The sequence below is a fragment of the Eublepharis macularius genome, chromosome 1, assembly GCF_028583425.1.
Source record: "Eublepharis macularius isolate TG4126 chromosome 1, MPM_Emac_v1.0, whole genome shotgun sequence".
NCBI lineage: Eukaryota > Metazoa > Chordata > Lepidosauria > Squamata > Eublepharidae > Eublepharis > Eublepharis macularius.
This window is the reverse complement of record NC_072790.1, coordinates 176,848,058-176,863,021: the sequence shown is the minus strand read 5'-3', so window position 1 is coordinate 176,863,021 and position 14,964 is coordinate 176,848,058. Positions and strand designations below refer to the sequence as shown.

The following is a 14,964-nucleotide window of genomic DNA, read 5'->3' as shown; positions in this document are numbered from 1 at the left end:
TGAAAGAGACAATGGATTCAGGGCTTAATGGGGGAAAGAGAAAGACTGGGCTGGGAGCAGGGAGGAAACCCAAAATAAAGAATGGGTGGATAGATTAATAGGGAAAGAGTCACAGGAGGTGCCTACGAGAGGGAAAGAGTGAAGTGAGACAGGGAAGGGACAAGAGGGTTTAAAGGAGGGAGAGAGAATAGATTGAGAGCAGGGTGATAAAGAAATGGAGAATGAGTGGATGGGTTAAGCAGGGAAGAGTGACAGAAGAGGTGGGAGAGACGGGGGAAGAGTGCAGGAGTGGAGAGAAGAGACATGGGGAAAGCGTGAAGTGGAGCAAGGAAGAATGAAGGGGGATTGAAGGGAAAATGAGAGAGAATGGACTGGGAGCAAGTAGGTCAAAAGATGGAGAAAGGGTTAAGAGAGGAAGAGTGAAGGGGGATAACGGGGGGGAAAGACACAGAATGGATTTGGGGCAAGGACACAAAGAGCAGGTAAAGAATCAGAAAGTGTAGGTGGATTGATCAAGAAGGAAAGAGTGACAGGAGGGGTGGAGAGGGGGAAAGAGTGGAGAGGTGGAGGAAAGAGAGAAGGGGTGTTAAAGAGGAAAAGAGATAGAAAGGGTTGGGAGGAGGGAAGCTCCCAACCCATTCTGTCTCTTTCCTCCTCTAACACTCCTCTCTTTCCTCCACTCCACCACTCTTTCCCCCTCTCTTCCCCCCCTCAATACCTGTCACCTATTCCACCCACCTATTCATCATTCCTTTACCTCCCTGCTCCCAGTCCCTTCCATCTCTTTTCCCCCCATTAACCCTCCCTTGTCCCCTTCCTGTCTTCTCTCCGCCCCTTCACTCTTCCCCCTCTCCACCACCACCTCTCACTTTTTCCCTCTTAATCCACCTACCTGGTCTCCATCTCTTTTCCTCCCTCTCCTCAATCCATTCTGTCTCCTCCCCCCTTGTCTCTTCCCTTCACCCAATCTCCCTTTCATCCACCTCCTGTCACACTTCCCCTCTTAACCCACCTACCCATTCTTCATTTTTACCTCCCTGCTCCCAGCTCATTCAGTCCTTCCCCCATTACGCCCCCTCCCATTGTCTCTTGCCTCCACCCCTTCACTCTTTCCCCCTCTCCACCACCTCCTCTCACTCGTTCTCTCTTAACCTTCTACCCATTCTCCATCTCTTTACCTCCCTGTTCCCACTCCACTCTGTCTCCTTCCGCCGTTAACCCTTCCTTGTCCCCTTCCCCTCTTCTTTCTGTCCCTTCACTCGTTCCCCCTCTCCACCACCTCCTCTCACTTCTTCCCTCTTAACCCCCTCCACCCATTCTCCCTCTCTTTACTTCCCTGTTCCCAGCCCATTCAGTCTCTTTCCCCCATTAAGCCCCCTCCCTTTGTCTCTTCCCTCCACCCCTTCAGGCTTTCTCCCTCTCTGCTACCATTTAAACTCAGCCAGCTCGCTTCAGGTGCCTGGCAGGAAAGAGACAGCCAGGCAGCTGAAGTCAGGGTTTAAACCCAGCTGTCTTGCTTATAATTCTTTAAAGGTAAGCCTGGCCTCCTTATCTTTTGTTTTTATAGCCTCTGGGGTGGTGCCTTGCATGATGACATCACTTCCTGGAAGTGGCGTCATCATGTGGTCCCAAGAGCGCACATGCGCATATGGAACCAGTGAGTTCCACCACCTCTTTTCCCAGAAAAAAAGCCCTGGCTGAGTACAACTGGTAAAACCCAGAGACTCCTGATTTATGTTTGTTTATATTTATGTTGGGTGGTTTTCAGGGAGATAAATGTATGTGTGTTATGTGCTATCAAGTTGCCTCTGACTTATGGCAACCCTATGAATGAAAGACCTTCAAAACATCCTATTATTAACAAACTTGCTCAGGTCTTACAGTCTGGTTGGCATGTCTTTTTTTATTGACTCAAGCCATATTGTTTTAAGTCTTCCTAGCAATATTGACTTTTCCAGAGAGTCTTGTCTTCTTGTGACGTGACCAAAGAACGATACCCTTAGTTTTGTCATTTTAGCTCTATGGCGAATTCAGGCTTGATGTGATCTAGAACCCACTTATTTGTCTTTTTGGCTGTCCATGGTATCTGCAAAACTATCTTCCAGCACCACATTTCAAATGAATCAATTTTCTTCCTGTCAGCTTTCTTCATTGATCATCTTTCACATCCATAATGGGAAATACCATAGTTTGGATTATCTTGATCTTGGTCCCCGAAGAGACATTCTTATCTTTAAGGATCTTTTCTAGTTCCCTCAGGGCTGCTCTTCCAGGTCTCAGTCTACTTCTGATTTTTTTGTTGCAGTCTCCCTTTTGGTTGATGATTGAGCCAAGGAATAGAAAAACTTGAACAATTTCAATTTCCTTATCGTCAGCTTTAAAATTGCATAATTCCTCAGTAGTCATTACTTTTATCTTCTTGATGTCCAACTCTAATCCTACTTTGGAGCTTTCTCTTTTAACGTTCACCAGTAGCCGTTTCAAGTCTTTATTATTTTCTGCCAGTAGTGTGGTGTCATCTGCATCTCTCAAACACTTAATGTTCCTCCCACCAATTTCCACTCCACCTTCTTCGATATCTAACCTGTGCTCTATATCTGTGCTCTGCATAGAGCGGGGGTGAGGGTGGGAGGGGAGAGATTTTAATCCAAATAAGCTTTAACATATTTAAAACACATTTTAATTGTCTAGTTTTGGGGAGTGGATTTGGAAAGCCTGTGAAGTCATTAAATTATTCTTATCATTGTGTTTGGGAGAGGTGTGTTTTGCATATAAAGCATTTTGAAGCCTCCTTAAAGATAGATATTATTTTGGGGAAGCATAGCTCTTTATTTAAAGAATAAGTTAATCCATGACCAAATGGGCATAGTGGGTTTGTCTTTTTTTGCAAGATGTGACATCAGCCTTTGGCAGGAGCAGGTATATTGAAAAATTAATTGAATATGTAATAATTGCTGAGTAATACTGCCGGGAACTGCAACACTCATTGCTCTTCAAGGAGCTCCACATCACAAGCAGCCCAATCAGAAATAATCAAGATCAGGCTGGAGGTGATGTGGCACCACTGATGCCAAGAGCAAGGAAGGGAGAGCCACTGTTTGGGATGCCCCAGTGGGAATTATTCAGCAGGAGACACTACTTTCTCCACTATCAAAGAAATTGTGCTAATAGCCCCTCAGCAGCCACAGTTTTCGAAATGGTTCCAGCCATCAGACACCAGGAGTTGATCAGGCATTGCTAAGGTTGCCAACTCCAGCTTGAGGGAATTCCTGGAAATTTGTAGGGCTGTGCTTGGGAAGGATGGAGTTTGAGGAGGAAGCTCAGTAGGGATGTGATGCCACAAATCTCCAAAGCTGCCCTTTTCTCAAGATGAAACTGATCTCTGTAATCTGGAGATTGGTTGTAACCCAGGAGAGCTCCAGGCCCGACCTGGAGGTAGGCAACCCTAGCAACGGCTCCTCCCGAGGGCATTTGTGTGTTTCCTGAGGTCCGTCATAGCAGAGGTGAGGACGTTAGCAGCACTCCTTAGAAACAGCAGTGACTCAAGAGCAGACAGATACCAGTGATGAGTCCCTTCCAAGCCACACCACTGTGCTACAGTTAGGGATTTAGGGTGCCTGGAGCTCTTCCCAGACTGTGGTTGCACCCTGTAAGGTGGGGAAGGTATCATAAAGACTAGTATTGTAATCTGTTTGTCAAAAGAAAAATTCAAGGCAGCTAATAAAGACAAATCATAACTATGAAAACGGTGAAAGCAGGCCAGAGGAATGGGTCTTCCCTCTCTTTTTTCCAGAATAGCTGATTGTTAAACAAGTGTGAGATGATAGTAGGCCATGAAGGTTGATAGAAGGAGGCTTGTTGTCTCCCCCCTCTCCTTCTGCAAAAACTAAAGTCAAGGCACAATAAATTTGTTAGGGAACCATCTCTCAGGCAGTTCTCCTTTGTAAGCCTTGCTGAAGTGACTGGGAGCTTCACAAGAGCACGAATGGAGACTGGCCCTTGCTCTTGTCTTTTAGGTTGCAGGAAAGACCTTAAACTTGTTTAGAATTAATAACTTAGAAATTATTTTTTAGGGCAAAACTTTATTGTCATTGTTGCGGGAGCAAATTTACTTATGGATTCTGAAGACTTAAGGAGGGCTGCTCATGTCATCTGTCAAGCCAAAGTGATGGTCTGTCAACTTGAAGTAACCCCGGCTGTTTCTCTGGAAGCTTTGAAACTGGCACACAAGAGTGGAGGTAATCTAATAATAGGGCTTCATCCTTAATTCTTTTACATCCTTCCACAAACGTTTCTGAAAATCAAGGGTGCAAAGAAAGGGGACTACAATTCAGCATCTACAGAGACAATATGGCCAGTGTGAATGATTTGGATGTGATAGACCTGGATTCAAATGCCACGTCTCCTGAGGATGCACTGAATTGGCATGGACAGATTGCTTTCTCAGGTTTGGTTTCCTTTCCGTAAAATTGTTAGAATAATCACCGTGTGCGTGTGATTGTTCTTTCTTCGAGTAGATCAAGGCAGTGTATATCGTTTCCTTCCTTCATTATCTTCACAACAATCCTTCAAGGTGAGTTATGCTACTGACTGTGAAACACCCAGGTGGCTTTGTGGTTGAACAATAATTTGAACCTGAATCTCCAAGTCTAAAACTCCGCCCACAACTCCATGATGGTTTTCAGGGATTGGCTTCATTGATATCTGTTGTCACCATGCTGTACCCCCCTGACACTGGAGGAACCTTAAGACTGAGACATCTTTGCAGAGATGTTTTAAACTTTATTAACCTAGTGTGTTTTTTCAGTGGCAAACTGCAGTCAACAGTTACCTTGACAAAACTAAACAGAGCAACTCATAATCCATTCTCATCCTGCAGAGCTGTTGCAAAGATGAATAAACTATGTTGCATACTGAGAACACAATAGCAAACCATTTTTTCATTCATGTTCTGACCTGTGTATGTATTTATTAATTTAAACAATTCTATCCCATCTTTCCCTGTGGCTTACAAATCATAATTAAAAACATTTCAATGTAAAAGCAACAAACTAAAACCCAAAGCTCCCCTCAAAGATACCTGCAGTTATACTCCAATAAAAGCTCTGGGAAATAAAAAGGCCTTGTGGTGCATCCTAAAAATTTCTAATGACAGCATCCTCTTGCCTCCTCCAAGAACCCATTCTAAAAGGGCTGGACACACTGTGAGAGGTGCTCAAGCCAAGAATGGGGAACAGGGGAGGCCAGCCTCTGTTTTTAATGTACCTGTGAGCTTATGTTCATTCCGTGGAAGAGAATATCAAAGTAACACCAGTGAATGCACAGCTTAGTGTCATGTTTTTATTTCTTTTCTTAGTTCTGTAACACTCTGTAGTATGTTGATTTTGTGTTGCCAGTGTTCTTGTGCCCTAGTGAATTGACATTGTATTGCAGTAAGGAGCTTTTTCCTTTTAACGATCTTACATTGTGTTCAAAGATCTCATCCAGGGTGCCTTGCTGCTTGTCCATGCATAGGCCAGGAACTCCTGACTGAGCTATAGACATGTATTGTCGAAGGCTTTCACGGCTGGAGAACGATGGCTGTTGTGGGTTTTCCGGGCTGTATTGCCGTGGTCTTGGCATTGTAGTTCCTGACGTTTCGCCAGCAGCTGTGGCTGGCATCTTCAGAGGTGTAGCACCAGGTGCTACACCTCTGAAGATGCCAGCCACAGCTGCTGACGAAACGTCAGGAACTACAATGCCAAGACCACGGCAATACAGCCCGGAAAACCCACAACAGCCATAAGCTATAGACAGTTAGCCAGCCACAAAGGAGAAGTGGGTGGGAAGCAGTTCACACACACACACAAACACACAGCCCCTATCTGCACCTCCTGCTCTCAGTGGAGGCAGCAAAGCAGCAGCAACCGGGGAAGGTCCACTGGGCAATGCCCAAGCTCTTCCCAGAAGGAAAAGACAGTGAGGTTTTAGAAGAAGTGGAGGGAGAGTGGCCTATTGATTTGTGTACTGATAGCAACTGGGAGGGAGAGCTACAAGAACTAGCTTTTCTCCTGGTCTGTCAGTTGTTCAGAGGGCACAAATGCAGGAAGTAGTGGCCAGGTTTTCTCGGACAATCCCGGGTGAATGATGCAAGCTGAGCATTCTGCGTTGACTGGAAATCACCCCCTCATCTCTTCAGCACCCTACAGAGCCACAGGGAAGCAGGCTGAATGTGTGGAGCAGGTAATAAGGGAGATGCTGAAATGGAGGTGATCAAACCTTCTAGACCCAGGCATCTCTGACTGTGTTAGTAAAGAACTCTGAAAATAAGGTGCATTTCTGTATGAACTGAACACTGAGAAGCTGAACACTGAGATGGTGTCATGACCCCCACAGACCCATCCTCTGACCAGACCAAAGATGCCAACTCAGAGGGTTCTAGCTAAGAGTGGCCTGACCCAGAATGTTAGGAGAAAGTCTTGAGGAGCCTGGACCCAGAGGGCCAGCAGGAGCAGACATCTGATGACCTCAGCCCAGAAACCACCCTGCCACAGCCGGCAAGCGAGCCCACACTGCTGTGGCCCCTGAGACAGCTGCTGTGCCTCTGCCAGGCAGGAGATGTAACCGGGGCTGTAGTCCCTCAGGACCTGCCACCATTCTGCAGGAATGGTGGCAGCAGAGGGCCCAGGCTGAGGTGGTGCACAGGAGGAGAAATGTCAGACTGGCCACATGCAACCTCATTGTAACTCTAGAGCAGAGTGCTTTGAACAGTGATTCCCTGCAGGATCCTGGCCAAAAAAGACCAAAGCCATCAAAGAACCGCTCCCTTAAAAACTCCATATTTCAACTGATGAATAAGAACGGAGTTGTGAACTATATCAAAGGCTGTGGAAAAAGCTATTATCAGGGGTTACTGTCTAGCTTTAAATGAAGATTGTCCACCAATGCAACTAAAGGGCTCTCTCTTGCAACCCTTGACCTAAAGCCATTCATCAGCATCAAAGAAGATTGCCACCAAAGTACACTTACTTGGAAATAGGTTCTGTTTCAGTAAATGGCTCTTCTAAATATATGTACTCAAGGCATAAGTAGAAAGCAGGGAGAAACAGAAGAGACGGACTGTAGCAGGAAGAAAGAACAAATGCATTTTTTGTTCCTGGATGCAAATGTTAAACCAAAAGGTAGAATCCCACAGATTGAGCAAGCAAAGCATCAGCAACTTAACGCAAGAGATTGCATCATCAAAAGACAGGAACCATCCGAAGAGAGTGTACCATCTGTCGTCATAGTGAGACCCACACACCAGCAAATTTCTGACCGTCTCTGCCCTAGATGACAGGCAACACATGTTGAAATGCCTTGTATAATCAAATTCCCATAAACACTTTGCTAACACTGCGATCTTAAAACACCCTCCCAGCTGGAGTGTGTTAGTGGCACTTCCTTTCTTTTTTGTCTGAAGCCCCCTCATGTTTAATGCAGTAGTTTATGTTAGGAAGCACACTAGACTATTTTTGTTTAACAAATGCACGCCCAGATGCCATGCTCAGAAGAAACAGGGAGATGGAAGCTTGTAGTTGTAAGTCTTCTTGTTCCCATTCACTCATGATGGTTTTATAGGTGACAAACTGACAGTATTACACTTGCCGGTGTCTCATTGTCCTACTGCTAGTCATTACATGATCTCCATGGCAAGTGTAGGAGTGCTGGCCTCTATTTTGACTGGCCCAGTGCCAAGGCATGTTATTAAATCCACCATCCTTGAAATGACTGTAGCACTTGGACTTGCTATTTTCTTTGCTCACTTCACTAGTTTAAATATAAAACAAGAGTTGAAGTTCCACAATTACAGGCTGTGACTTCTTAATGGTGCCTAAAGAGAAACATTACTTCTCCCTCATTGCTTTACCAAGTTAGGAAACTAGCCCCAAGACCATCTTCAGTAGGCCAGTCCTGAGTAGGTTTCATGACTTGTACTTCTTGCTGTGCTCTGACTTGGATTGCCCAGATGAACCTGATCTCATCAGATCTCAGAAGCTAAACGGGGTAAGCCTTGGTTAGTAATTGGGTGGGAGACCTCCAATGAAAACTAGGGTTGCAGGGGCAGGAATTGGCAAACCACCTCTGTTAGTCTCTTGCCATGAAAATCCTGCCAGGGGTCACCATACTCTGCTGTGACTTGAGGGCAATTTCCAGCACCTCTTCTTGTTGTTCAGCACTGAAATGTTGCATCTCATCAACTGTGTTAAAAAATATCATATAGGCTAACTTTCATTTAGCTATCATATCAATAGAAAATACTTTCAATATAGAACATGGGCAGCAGATAAAGTTCCCAACAATTTTATAAGCAATGTATCAGTAAATTGTCAAGCATCTCTCACTGAAGTCAGAAAGTGGCAGTAGTCTGTGAAGGCTCTCCAAGGCAACTTACAATGAAATCCTAAGCAGAGGTACTCCAGTCTTTTGAAATCAATGGGCTTAGACTGGAGTTAGATGTTGAACAGGTTTCAAACTTTGGTCATGGTACACTTCCTCCAGTCAATTGGTTGAGGCTCCCTAAATGTAAATAAGACAACACAAGGATGCAGACATTCTGACAGTTCTAGCCAGGAAAGGAAAAGATAGAAAAGAGATGGAAGTTGTAGGTCCATGGCAAGTTTGAAAATACTGGAGGAAGGACATTAGGACATCAGAAATATTGCAGAGTGGATGGACATACAACCTACATTCTTTGGGATGTGGTTTTGACGCTATGCCTCCTGGACCAAACAAGACACACTAGGGCAGAACTTCTGTTCACATCTAGAGAGAGCTCCTGACAGGGTCAGGGGCTGGTAACCCTTCCTCTCATCCAGGCCTTGCTCAACTTGCCGAGGCTCATCCTCAGCCTTTGTATCTCCGCACTGCCATTATAAGGTGGCTCATCTGCAGGGTGGTTCTTCAAGGAAATAAGAAGACTTTTTTTAAAAAAATGAGGGGAATCCTTAGCAGTGCGAACATGAGTTATGTGATTGTGTACAGAATGTTGGGTGAATGGGAAATAATAACGACAGAATGTGGATGGAAAGTCATTCCATTTGGGGTTTCTTCTAGTTCTTCTCCTACAATCCACCTTCTAATTGGGATTCCTTTCAACGCCTTATTTGTTGAATGTATATATTACCAGCCACACATGAACCTCTGATTCTTAAGAAAGAATCACAGGTTGCTTCTTCCAAACCTGATTGTCTAAAAATGTTGCTAAGTTAGCCACCAAAAGTAAAATGAATAGCATTGGTGGAAATCCATAAACCACACCAAACTCTGCGGGTTTCATATGTAGAATGCAGGATTACTTCTTCATGTATGTACAATATTGGACAAGAGTCATAATACTGCATAGCTTGGCAACAGCTCAAATGTCTCCCTTCCCCCTGGATCATCACTACTTTAAGGTCCCTTGTCAAGTTTGTAATTCCTTTGCTTGCTGTTTTCCTTACAATTCAAGTTGTTACTCCATCTGTTAAGTTCCGAAATGATGGGATGCACTTCAGTATCCTACACTGCTGTTCTGTTACCTCTAAACACTTTGAATTCACGGTCTAGTGATGTGTTAATAGATATGGAGGAGGTGTTAGTAGGTATTAAAGAAAGAGAATAATGTAGATGGGAAGCAAGAGAAGCCAAAATCGATTGCTTTAAATGGAAATAACTGTGTAATATAAAGGGGGAGGCAGAGTTTGCCATATTGTAAAAGTTCCCTTTAGATGAAGGTTACTGGGGCTACAAGGTGCCCAAAATCAAGACCTGAGTGTTAAGTTTTGAACCTAAGTGATGTTTTATGAAAAGATGATCCATTTGGTATGACACAGTTAATGATAATGTTAATGTCTTGTTAATAACAAGCTGAACTTTGGGCTTAGTTCTTTCAGAGAATTCTGTTAACTAAGTGACTGTCCATGAAGCTGAGTTTATCAACAATTGCAGATTCCCTTCTGATATACAGGAAATGCTCAATAAATTAATACTAATTAAGCTTTCTGTTTTTCTGAATTCAACAGACTCTTAATGTTGCTAATTAATTCCCTTTATTTTTTGATGACAGAGACATGATTACCATCCTTGAACTTTAATATTCTTGTGAAAGCATTAACCAAACACTCATAAAGAAGATCAGAGTTTCCCTCTGTTTTGTAACAACAGCAAATAGGATTGTGGTGCTGGAGTTTTGTGTCTCTGCAAGTACTTTTTATATATCTGGGAAAAATGTGGAACTGAAAATGCTTTAGCCATAACAACACAGACCGTTTGCTGGGTCCTATCCAATTATTCATATTTAAGTATGATCTGCCATTGATTTGGATAATATTTTCCATTCTCTTTCAGTGAAGACATTATTTAACCCTGCTCCCGCTCTGGCTGATCTAGATCCACAGTTTTATATCCATTCCAACATCATCTGCTGCAATGAAAGTGAGGTAAATACAGATGCCATTGGGCTCACTATAACTGTACATGGGTAACGTGGAACTTTGAGATTATCTCCAAAAATTCACATGAAGTTTTCTCTCTTACAATTCAAGCAAGAGATTTGTGATTCTAAAAGTGCTGTTTTGCACTGCAGACTCACAGTGATCTGATTATACTTAGAAAGGCCTGAAAGGCATTTAAAACAGAACTGATGAGTTCCAGATAGATTCAAGTCCCCACCTCATTGGCCATTGTGAATTACAGAAATGGGAACAAACAGTTTGCACTGATTATGTTATTTACAAAATGTCTAGGCTGCTTTTCAAGCAAAGAAATAAAAACCTTAGGGTGGATTCCAAGGACAGAGTTAAGAGAGTGTATCATTCCTGCCTTCCACTTACTATTACCAAAGGCTAAAATGTAGCTTGGGCTGTGTGTGTGTGTGTGTGTCAGTGGACCCTTGGGAACAGATCAACCATATTGAACACAGCGATGAAAATAGTAGTATTCACTCTATAGCTCTCAGAGAATTGCATTTGCAATCACCATCAACCTAGGAGCTAAATGACTACTGTACACCCTGGGTACCATCCTGCCAAATGTACACATACAGTAATATAACTATTAACATTAAATCTGTAACAGTAACATTTTTAATTACCAGAGTACCTCTGGGCATGTAGGATTCTCCCTCCCCACCACTGCTGAACCTTAGCCAACCCTTGTGTATCTAGAATGAGGGGAAGGGCTTCCTTTTCTGCCTCCTTACTTTGTCCTCAGCCTGAGGCACAAAGGTTGGGTAAGAGAGTGAGATTGCCATAGTGCCTGGAAGAGGGCCAGCTGACCTTGGAAAGAAGAGAGCAAAAGCACCACCACACCTCTGTGGTCAGCTTGCTCTTTTCCTGGGTGGCGGCTGTGGTGGTTTTGCTCTTTCTCCTCTGGCTAGCTTGCTGTCCTCCCAGCAGCCACCAAGGGAGATGAGAATGCAGAAGCTTTCAGGTGGGGGGGTTGTTGGAGAGGACAGACCCCTTACTTCCATTCTTGGCATGAGCTCTGCAGCACAGGGAGGCTCACAGTCTACCCATCCTTGCAACCAAACAAAAACCTAACCCCAAAAGTTTTCAGACTTTTCCAATGGGCTGTAAGAATGGCAGATTTCATATGGAACACCATTCCAGAGTTCTGGAGCATCCTTATAGAAGGTCCTGATATGTGTAGAGTTAATCTGAGCTTCCTGCTGTTTTTATTTATTTATGTCATTTATAGTCTGCCTTTCTCACTGAGACTCAAGGCGAATTACACAGTGTGAGATTAGTACAGTCGGTTTCAAGGACATTTCCGTAAACAATGCCATAGGGTAAATAAACCCATTTTTACAAAGACATAGCATTAGTAAGAATCCAATACAGAGTTGAAGAAACACTGAAACAGAACATAAGCAATTCTAGGGCTGACATTAGACCACACGAAGAACAAGTAGTTCATAGGAGCACATATTTAAGACAACAGGTAGTATGTAAGGCAACATAGTGGTGAAGTCTGCTAAAAGAGATTTGGAGCAGGGCCTCTCCCACTGATCATAATGATTAAGAGGGCTATGTTCTCTGAGATACCCAGGCCCCAAACCATTTTGGACTTCAAAGCCCAAAGCCATCACCTTGAATTTGACCCAGAAACTATCCACCAGCTAAGTCTGGTTGGCAGCATTCCCACTCGGAATTCTATTTACCCTCATACACAGCCTTACCACAAAGCAAGCTTCCAGTTCTGCTCTTTTGGTTTTTTCCCCTCCATGCCATAACCAGGAGTTCACACAATGAGCCTCTGGCAGATATGGAACATGATTCCATGTCTTCCAAATCCTGTACTCTGTCTACATAGGCTTCCATATGTCCACAGCAGTCATTCCAGAAGTTATCTCAAGGGTGCAAAGGTAATGCTGGAGCTAGTTTTGCATAAATTCAGCATATTGAGAATTAGGAAATCCTACTTTTGAAAGAAAATCCTTGTTTTCATTATGTTTTTAAGACCTTAAGTTTATGGTCACACTTTGTTTTTAATTGTTGCAGTTTTGTTTCTGCTTTTTTGTTGATGTTTGTTTTGTTTATTTGTATTGTTACAAATGTTCCTTCTTTTAAAATGTCAATTTTATGACACTGTCCTGAGTGCTTTCAAAAAAGAAAGGCATGCTATACATAAGTGGATTCTAGATCAAACGAAGCCTGAATTCTCCCTAGAAACTAAGACAACTAAACTTTGATCACATTATGAGAGACAAGACTCACTGGAAAAGACATCAGTGCTAGGAAAAGTTGAAGGCAGTAAGAAAAGAGAAGATCCTACATGAGATGGATTGACTCAATAAAGGAAGCCTTGGTCTTCTATTTGCAAGACACAAACAAGGCTGTCAATGATAGGACGTTTTGGAGCTTGTTAATTCATGGGGTCACCATAAGTCAGAAGCAACTTGACGGCACATGCGCACGTGCTCCCGCGCGCGCACACACACATGTGATGATTTAGTGGAATTTTTGCCTGTTTTGACAGCAAGTTGTTTAGTAGAAGTATAAATAAAGAACTTTAAAAAGGCTCCTGCACTGCTGCTGCTGTAGATGGAATGGATGGATGGATGTTGGAATGTAATTTGCCATGGCTTTACTCAGTTAATGCATTTATATCCCTTTGTCAAGATATCCAGCAGTTTACAGTTTAAAAACTGAAAATGACAAAATAGTCAACACTGTCTCGAGCTGTTGATTGCCTTCTCAGGAGCTGATGGTATGCACTTCCTGACCTGGGTATCTCCTCTTGCCTTTCCCTCAGGACAAAGATCCTGAATTAGCTGCAAGAAGTGGGAAAGGGTTGCCTCAGCTGGTCTTTTTCAAGCTCTTCAGGAGCTGACAGTATGAGCTCCTTGTTCTGGGCTTCTCCTGACTTTCCTTCAAAGTGTATACTTTGTTCAAATGACCTATCAGGGTGTGAATGCATATGTGGCAAGAGGAGGGACAGGTTGAGGATCTACATTGTCATAGGAAAAGGCAGGGCCATGCACATCTTGTTGTGAACAGGAGCCCTTTCCAAGGACCCCTCCAGTCCCACACATAGCCTACTTCTAGGGTTGCCAAGCTCCAGGAAGTACCTGGGGCTCTCCCAGAATTACAACTGATCTTCAAATTTCAGATATCAGTTTCCCTAGGGAAAATGGCTGCTTTAGTGAGTAGACTTTATGGCATTATGCCCTGCTGAGCTTTCTCCCCTCCCCAAGGTCCATCCCCCAGATCTCCAGGAATTTCCCAACCTTGCCCCCTGCAGCCCTGGAGTGGGGTCGGGTTCTAGGGCTAGGCTGGGGAGCGCCGGAGTACCACACCTGGCAGCTCTCTATTCTGTCATTGCAGGGTGCAGAATGTGAGGTGTGAAGGATCCAGGCAGAGTGAACAAAAAAGACTGGTTTATTAATCAAATAGTGTAAAATAGATGAAGTAAAAGAACAGTTATGCTAGTAGGACAGATTAACACAGGGTACGTTACAGAAACACAGAGCAAAAGTTCCAGGTAAAATAAGCTAGCTAGAAAAGAATAAAGTAAATAACTGACAGGGTTGCTACCACTTTATTAATACCTGATCCTCTTCAAGTCAGACTTACCCTGCCTTGGCGTAAGGGATCAGTTCCCGCCAAAAGCAGCCTCACTGCAGCCCTGCCTAAGGGAATGAACATCCTCCCTCCCTCCCTGGGCAGAGTCTTATATGCTTTGAAGGCTCTGCCTCCTCAACAGCCTGAGGCCCAGGATCATGATAACATGCATTCAGTTGACTATCTCCATTTTTCATAAGACTCTTTTGCAGAGTTCCCTATTACACTTAGAGATCCCTACAATTCCACATGTAGGCTCAATGCAGATTTTCAGCAAAACATGCATAGCTGCTACCATCCTATGCCCACCCGATCTATATTCATTGACTCTGGATATGATGCAACAGGGCCATAGATGAAGGCAGTCAGGGTTTGTGTCCTTAGGTATCTGTACTTGCCATTTCTGCAGCTGGTGGTTGGTTTCTATCAAATGTGTCATACATGAGAGAGTGTATAGCCACTCTCTTCCTGAAGTAGGCTGAAGTTCTAAGAACACTTTCCTGGGAGCAAGCCCCACTGAGTAAGATTCTGAGTAGGCCTGCTTAAGATTTCTCTGCTATACAATTTTTGGAGGCACTTTTAGTTTACTCAGATAATTTGACACCGTTCTGCACAGACTGGTAAATCACGATTATGCAGAAGCACTGGTAGAAAGAGCTTGCCACATGGAACTCCTGCACTAGGCATGATCATTCTGTCCATATCAGCCAAAGCAGAGGAATAACAGTAAAGGCCAGCCTTTAAATGTTCCTGGATTCTTAATTCAAAATTAAAGTCAACTTTGGGCAAGGCATAGAGATTTGCTTATCTGTTATAATTTTGTGGACAAAGAAACGTGGCCGAAAGGGAAAAAAATTAGTTACAATCATTTTCTACAAGCTATTTATAAAAGGGAAAGAAA

At 43.6% G+C, this 14,964-nt stretch overlaps 1 protein-coding gene across 9 annotated transcripts in view; it reads left to right on the top strand.

Annotated features, from left to right (window-relative positions):
* Window positions 1-14,964, top strand: part of RBKS (ribokinase) — a 97,517-nt gene that overhangs the window by 45,351 nt on the left and 37,202 nt on the right. For 8 of the 9 annotated variants that reach the window (XR_008596941.1, XM_054978742.1, XM_054978795.1 and 5 more), the window contains exons 5-6: window positions 4,074-4,238; window positions 10,348-10,439. Coding sequence is in view for 8 of the 9 variants with exons in the window: in XM_054978742.1 (XP_054834717.1) it covers window positions 4,074-4,238; window positions 10,348-10,439 (257 nt within the window). In the remaining variant the exon portion in view is untranslated. The remainder of the gene's footprint in view (window positions 1-4,073; window positions 4,239-10,347; window positions 10,440-14,964) is intronic. The other variant, XM_054978786.1, reaches the window with a different exon arrangement.